This window comes from Prunus persica, chromosome G6, assembly GCF_000346465.2.
Source record: "Prunus persica cultivar Lovell chromosome G6, Prunus_persica_NCBIv2, whole genome shotgun sequence".
NCBI lineage: Eukaryota > Viridiplantae > Streptophyta > Magnoliopsida > Rosales > Rosaceae > Prunus > Prunus persica.
Genome location: NC_034014.1, coordinates 7,244,368 through 7,252,156, shown reverse-complemented (window position 1 = coordinate 7,252,156; position 7,789 = coordinate 7,244,368). Strand labels below are relative to the sequence as shown.

The 7,789-nt window shown below is 35.7% G+C and overlaps 1 protein-coding gene and 1 long non-coding RNA gene across 2 annotated transcripts; one reads left to right on the top strand and one right to left on the bottom strand.

Moving 5' to 3' along the window:
- On the top strand, positions 1,386-2,393 carry LOC109949934. Its single transcript, XR_002272255.1, has 3 exons — positions 1,386-1,711; positions 1,861-1,914; positions 2,142-2,393. It is a non-coding gene; the product is annotated as an uncharacterized LOC109949934 (long non-coding RNA).
- LOC18772461 (NAC domain-containing protein 89) lies at positions 4,450-5,823 on the bottom strand. The gene has a single exon (XM_020565647.1). It carries the CDS (start codon positions 5,821-5,823, stop codon positions 4,450-4,452), a length of 1,374 nt encoding a protein of 457 aa, XP_020421236.1.

Sequence of the window (7,789 nt, the reverse complement as noted above, 5' to 3'; positions counted from 1 at the left end):
ATTCTGCCAGTGATGAGATTTTGTGTCGAGATTAAGTGTGATAATATCTCCAAATTGATGCCATATTCTTATAACAATGATTCTGAAACAAGAGTGCTTCTTGAGTGCTTCTTGTAATGGAACAAAACAATCTTCATCAATGAAATAGGCTTACTGTAGCAAAATCTAGCAGGAACAAGACTAGGAAGTTGAGGTTGGGGATTTTATTTTATTTTTTCCAAGATAGGACACAGAGGAAGCTAATTGGAGACAATTTGATTCTAAAACGATTGGCATAAGAATTGGGACTCTGAAAATCCTTGCAGATAAAGGAACCCAAATTTGGTGGTGGAATAGCATCAGTTTCTTTAAGCCTAATGACCTGGCCTGTGTTGATTCTCAGGCTTGATATTGGAGTCATTTACTTTTCTCAAAATTTACAATCTCTGAAAAAATACAAATTTCTGAGAAGGGCTTCATGTCATCTGCTTTTTGTTAATTCCTTCTACTATACACCATTTCATTTTTAATGCTCATATTTGACCGTCAAACAACCTTTTAACATGTTACCCTGCTTCAAAACTTTACTTGCCACCTTATCATGTTTCCACTGCACTGTTGGTAGCTGATGTGAATTTTGCTCCGATAACAGAAATTGAGTCATACTTGGGTCAATTGTTGATCACTAATTTATAGATACTTGATTCATACTTTTCGATCACTAATTTATATCAAGAGCTGAAATGGCTGTCAGGGGCAAGATACTAAATGTACATACCTAGACTTATATCTTCAAACCTAGATTTGTTGATTTCTATCAACTCTATTATGTCTTAAGACATTGTGTAGATTCAATTTGTTTTGCATCCTGTCTAAAGTTGACAAACTCCACCCTTATAACACTAAGCTGTTTGCTTATAGTTTCAATGCCGCACAATAGCAGGTTACAGGGCTGTCAAAAGAAGAACTAGAAACGCGTAATGACTTCGTTCTTTTCCTGCCTGAGAGGATTTAAGAAATACCATATGGAACAAAAAGTGCAGCCAGAAAAGCTGGGGGATGGGGAACTTCAACTTCTTATAAGATAAATGTGTCGTATGTTGGAAATTAATTTCAGCATTTCCTTATGTGTCTGGAATGATAAACAAGGATACAGAACAAATACCAGGCTGGTGTAATGACCCACATCTGACTCCTTGTGCCGCGTATGCTCTCTCTCTCTCTCTCTCTCATGTGCCTTTCTAAGCATGCACTTGTGTTCACATCCATGCTGGGTGTGTGCATGCATATAGTATGTATGAATTCGCCTGCTCTAAAACAATGTGTGTATAGAGTGTCCGGTGCACTCTGGACAATGTGCCCATTTATGCACAATGCTATTTATTGTTTGTTTCTTTACTTTAATTGTTCTATTCTTTGGGTGCTTCTTGCTAAAATTTTATGAAAATGGTCAATTTTGTAAATATGAGGTTTATTCTGTTGAAAAGTTTACTAAGTTTGGACGGTATACGTATTTGAAAGTTTTGCAAGATTAGAAAGCAACGTTAGCTTGAAGGAAGATTCAATAGCTGGAAGGAGATGATATTTGTTCTTTCTCTTAGTTTTTGGTCTCAAATTGTAGTCATAATGATTCTAACAGTTAAAACTTCCATCTGAGTATTGTTCAGGTTTATGGAAATGATGACCCTTGTCCTTTCTGGGGAAACTTGGCGTTGCAGGGCATATGATTCAGGTATGGTCTATCTTTAGAATTCATACTAATCACTTACAAACAAGATCTTTCTGAATCACACAATCTTCTCCTCTAAAGGATTTTTATTTATTTTTTCTTCTTTAACTTCCTTGAAATTGATAATGAAATGCTTTGTTGTATGCTTGTAGAATGATTTAGTGCATGGATGGGGATTGGATTTTTCTCTCAGAAGATCTATAGAGGTTAGCAGTTTTTTCATTTTGTTGTTTGTTCCTCTTCTTCGTATTTTCTTTTCTAGGATTTTTGCTGCTATGATATTTGCCTTGAATGGTTGTTTATGTTTCAATTGCTCACTTTCAGACCTGCACTAGAAGATGCTTGTTAGCACAATAGTAAAGACGTTGTTTAGTGGTACTCTTGTTACTTATGAATAAAAGTTAAAAGCTTAAGTTTCATTTAATATCTGCAGAGGACTTCCTTGAATGGAAAGAAATGAAGTATCAAGTATCAAGATTAAGTTGGACTTGCTTGGACCGTATGCATCAACAGGAAGGAATTTGAATATAAGTGCCAACTCAATTCCAGTCTAAATATTAAGCAACAGAATCATGTCTAAATTATTTTTTGGATAGATCGTTTATGAGCTTCGCTCTCTCTATAGGAATGCCTGTCATATATGAAACATTTTATTTGACATGTTTATGAGACAGAGTATTTCGATGTGTGGATTATAAAAAATGTAGCCCTGTCTAATTTTTGGACTGCAATCCTCTAGAATGGTAAATTAGGCATGCTAGCCTGTACTATTCACCGAAGGGTTGCAACTGCTAGATGCTCTAAGAATCTTGTTTTGTCTGTCTTTTTTATTTTTCTCTCACCAGCCCACACATGAAAAATTGGCGTGGTTGATTCACAGATGATTGTTCATCAAGTAATTCCTTCTGTGGGGAGCCAGGTGAGTCATTATTGTTATCTGTTACAACTTACACCCATTATATGCAAATTGTACATAAACATGTACCTATCTTGTGAAGTGTCTAGTAAAACTTAAGCAAGGGGTACTTCTTGCCTTAGTTTTAGAATATTATATGAAACGTGAATGAAATGCTTTATTGAATGCTTGTAGAATGATTTGGTACATGAATGGGGATTAGATTTTGCTCTCAGATGATCTGTAGAAGTTTGTAGTTTTGTCCATCTTATTGTTTGTTCCTCTTCTCGTATTTTCTTTCTAGGTTTTTGCTGTTATATATGTTATTTGCCTTATATGATTGTTTATGTTTCAATTGCTCACTTTCAGACCTGCACTAGAAGATACCTGCTAGCGCAGTAGTAAAGGTTGATATTTAGTTTAGAATATTAGAGCATCTACAATGGACTCCCTAAACCACCTCCTTAAGACAAATTTTAGGGAGGAATCGTAAAAATGCAACTCCAACCATGCTCGCTATCCACCTCCTAAAATAGGGAGTCCTCTAGAAGCTCCTAAATATGAGGAGAGAGAAAGGACTCCTAGTGGCTCCCTAAAATTTAATGCTGCTTTATTTAATGAGTATTTCAAACCTTTATTTAATGCTAAATATTTTATTTTTTTATTTTTTAATAGAGATGGACCAATAAAAAAAGAGTTATAGCATTTATGACTCTCCAAATTAGAGAGTATGGTTGGAGTTGAAATTTTTTAGAGAGCTCCTAAAATGGCTTTCTTATATTTTTAGCTAAATTTCAGCTAAGAAATAGAGAGCATCATTGTGGATGCTCTTATATGAAACGTGAAAATGTTGATATCTGGTAAATTTTTATCTTATGTAGGGATAAATATAGGTGTGACGGGGGGCTGAATATTAGTAAAGATTTCTCTACCTTGAAACATCATAGCATGGGGTGAAAGTAATCATATCATCTTGTAGCCACGAAGGGGGTGAGTTGAATTAGAGTCCAATTCCTAAAAGTTTACATGCAGAAGTTAACTCAAAGAAAAAAAAAATTAAAATTAAATTGCGTATACTAATTAAGAAAGGAGATTACAAAGTGTCAAAATTTGGGTACAAATATTCAATGTTTCACCCGTCCAGCTGTTTAAATTTGTCTATGTTTGTGTGAGGTTGCCTGCACACATACAATGTGGATGTGCTTTGCCCGATAATCTAGTGCTTATCTTGACAATGTGCCTGTTTATGCAGTATGCTATTCACTGTTTCTTCATTTGCTTATTTGATTCTTGTTGTGGTGTGCTTCTTGCAAAACTTATAGGATATATATATATATATATATATATATAACGGTCAATTTTGTACATATATATGAGCTTTATTCTGTTGAAGTGTTTACTAAGTTGTTTGTTTGGACGGTATGCTTGTTAGTATGCGTACACTTACAAGTTCTGCAAGATTACATAAACAGCGTTAGCTTGAAGGAAGGTTTGTTTGCTGTAATTGTTCTTGTTCTTAGTTCTGGCCTCAAATTTTATCAGAATGATTCTAACATTTTACACTTCCATCTAAGAATTGTTCAGATTTATGGAAATAATGCCCAGGTATTTTCTCGGGATGCTTGGGGTTGTGCATGGCAAATGATTTGGGATGCTTGGTGCTAATGAATTTGCATGCAGAAATTAACTAAAAGAATTAAACAGTTAAAGAAAAATTACATATATTCATCAAGAAACGAAATTACATAGTGTCAAAATTTTGGTACAAATATTCAATGTTTCATCTCCTTGATACAAATTAATATTGAGTCATCTCCTCTAATATTTATGAGAATTGAGTCGATGATCAATGGCCTATTAACTCATCCACAAACGAATAGTTGGAGAAGCAGTTGATGTCTTCTTCTAAAGGTTGGTAATTGCCCATATGCTGGAAATGACTTGGATTACAATAAGCTTCCATTTCTCCTCCTTTAGTTGATTCAGCACCGACCTCAGAAGTTGGAAATGGCACTTGGCTTTCATCTGTAGCAGCAATCTGTGGCATTTGTGGCAATGGCCATTCCCCGGCTAGGTCTGGAAATAATTCGTCCATGTAGTCGTCAATGGTCGGAGAATTGATCAAGTATCCTTCTTCATCACTATCACCCAAGAATATCAGTGTGTCATGAGGACAGTAATCAGTGTTGTTTAGCAACTGATCCTGATGTTCATCAGAATTATTGCTGCCCATCTGATTATCATTCACTAAATTACTTGGCTCACAAGCTTCTATTACACCATCAACAGAGTCGGCACCGACCGAAGAAGCTGGCAAGGGCACATGATTTTGATCAGCAATCTGTGGCAGCTCTGGCAGTGGCCATTCCATGTCACTGAAAATCATCTTAGTATCATCAAGAGTATTAATATCATCAAGAGTAATAATTTCATTGACCATCATGGTATTATCATCAGGGAAGTAATTACTGTTGTTTATGAACTGATCATCATGATTATTATAAGTCAACTGGTTATTACCTTTCTCATCATCAGAGACCACAAGAGTACTAGGAGAGCGGTAGTTTTGCGGTTCCAGATTCATATTTTCTTGTGATCCCATTTGTTGCTCATCTTTTTTCACTTTTTTGCCTTTTGTTGTAAGACTGGGCTTGGGCTTGGTGAGCATCTTCTTCTTTGGATATTGACGTTCTGATAATGATGAGGAACTCTTTCTCTTGTTTCCGAACAACCTCTCGTTCTTTCTCAGCCGACAAATCACAAAATCGAAAGCGCAACCCTCACCAGAAAGACTATATTCCTCTAAAAACCACCCACTGTGTTCCTCGGACCCTTCATTCTCGTAGCGGAATTTTCGCTTATGTCCGATTTCATTCCCCTCTTCATCATAAACAGCATCACAACGTTCTCCACTCCACGTCCCTCCTCCAAGCCCGACCTTGCGGTTGATCTTTCGGGAACCCGCTTTGGAAGATAACGTGTTGAGTTCAGAGAAGAAATACAATTCTTGATCGTGGGGATGGAGTTGCTCTCCTCCAAAGCCGTTCCAAATCTCGGAGGGTTCGAACTCGGTGCCGAAAATGTTGAACTTCCGGATAATGGTGTCATACGCTGCCATTAGAGCCTTTTTCTCTACAACCATCTTGTAGAGAAAGAGAGTGATGAGTTCTTCGTCTGTGGGGCGGAAGCGGAAGCCGACACGATCATCGGAGTCAGCCATATCCTTAACTATCAACAACAATAGAACCCTAGGTTCTCCGAGATGGATGAGAATATAGAGATTAGGAAAGCTAAGCTGAACTAGGGTTTCAATTTGAGATGTGGAATTGTTTCCTTATCGGATGTGGAGAAACTTAGAAGAGAGAGACCTTATATTTATAGTCAGAGTGAGTCAACTGGTTGTTTCCTTATCATATATGGAATCAGATCCCAAACGCATTTATTACAATTCTTGGATTGGAGGATTTCAAACTACTTTTGGCACAAATTAAGGAAAAGTAAAATTAGCCGTTGGGAGTATAAATGTTTGTCCGCACCACACCCTCTGTTCCAGTGGTGGCTCTTGACGCTTGAGATTCGCATATCGGGTCGGGTCGGGTCGGGTCGGGATTTGGAGCCTAATAGGTAATTGAACGAACGATGCCGTGTTCGGTTTTTTGTTTTGCTCTGTAAATAGTTTGGATGTGTCAGAATTTAATAACAAAAACGAAAACTGGATTTGGAAAAGGGTCATGCTAGGGAGACCAACTTTAGATACCAACTTGTGTACCAACTCTCTAATAGAGGTGGAGCCCACCAATACAATGGGTCCCAGACTCTATTAGAGAGTTGGTACACAAGTTGGCTCTAAAGTTGGTCTCCCTAGCATTTTCCTTTGGAAAAAGACAAAAAAAGGTTTGTGGTTTGTTTTCGTGTAGTTTATTATTAATTAGGAGTGAGTGTGAGTTGATAATTAATAATTACGTTGAGTTTTTATTTTTTTAGGGGAATAAATGTGTTGAGTTTATTTATGTGTATAAATTTGTGTCGTTTATTATGTGTATAGAAACATTCTACTATAGGAATTACTGCTGAATGATAAATAATCAGTGGTAATAGATTAGTCTTGTAATTGCATATCATTATAGGCACAAACAACAATAAGGTTTTTATTTTATGTACGTGATATTGGGGAAGGGGAGTTTTCTTACACGTACTCTCAAAGTGTCTTGAAAGTTGGGTTCGATCTTGAGATCTAGTCTGTAATTCAAGATCATTTCTATTAGGCTAGAGTCCATTGACACAACAAATAAGTTGTTATAATGGACAATTTTTAGCAAATTATAAAATATAAAAAAACAGATAAAACAATATCAATTTTTCAAATAAGCTATTGATATATGATCTTCTCTAGGCCAGTCCCCTCTTGATAAAAGAAGTTAGTAATGACTTTACAGTGTATTATTATTATTATTATTATTATTATTATTATTTTTTATGGGTCAAGATTTGCACTGCATTTGTTATTGTGGATTGATGATATGATTAGGGGTCGTTACGGTTCGGTCCGGTCCAATTTTCACTTCAAATTAGAATCGAAAGTGGTACTATGTAATCGGTCTAGTTCGGTCCAGTTCAAGTAAAATAAAAAATAAAAATTGGCCGGTTTGGTTTTGACCAATTTCAGTCCAATTTTGATCAGTTCTGATTTTGAACTGGATTAAAAAAAAACTTTTTCTAAATAAAATATTTATTTTTATTTTTAATAAATAAGTTATTTTTTGGGTTTGAAAATTAACAAATGATCCAATTCATACAATGAAGTTGAACTTGAAAAAATATTAATTATATATAGCATTAGATTTTTAAAAAATTTGTAAAAATAAAAAAATACAACCGATCTGGTTTGGTCTGGTCCGATTTGGTGCGGTGTGAAACTGAAACCAAAATCGGTTGGAATCAATTCGGTCTAGTTTTGGTCCAGTTTGTTGACTTTTTTGGTCAATTAATTTTTTTTCCTATTTTTTTTCAGCCTGTCTGATTTAGTGTTCTGGTTTTCTAGTCCCTATGCCCACCCCTAAATATGATTAGATAACCATGCCCTTGTTTTTATTTTATTTTTATACAATGCCCATTTTCTCTTGCATATCTTTGAATCATGTGTGAGTAGAGAGAGCAAAAAAGAATATTTGTTAACCACAGAAAAA

Coding starts and splice junctions, on each gene's coding strand:
- LOC18772461 (XM_020565647.1), bottom strand. CDS start 5,823: ATGGCTGACTCCGATGATCGTGTCGGCTTCCGCTTCCGCCCCACAGAC.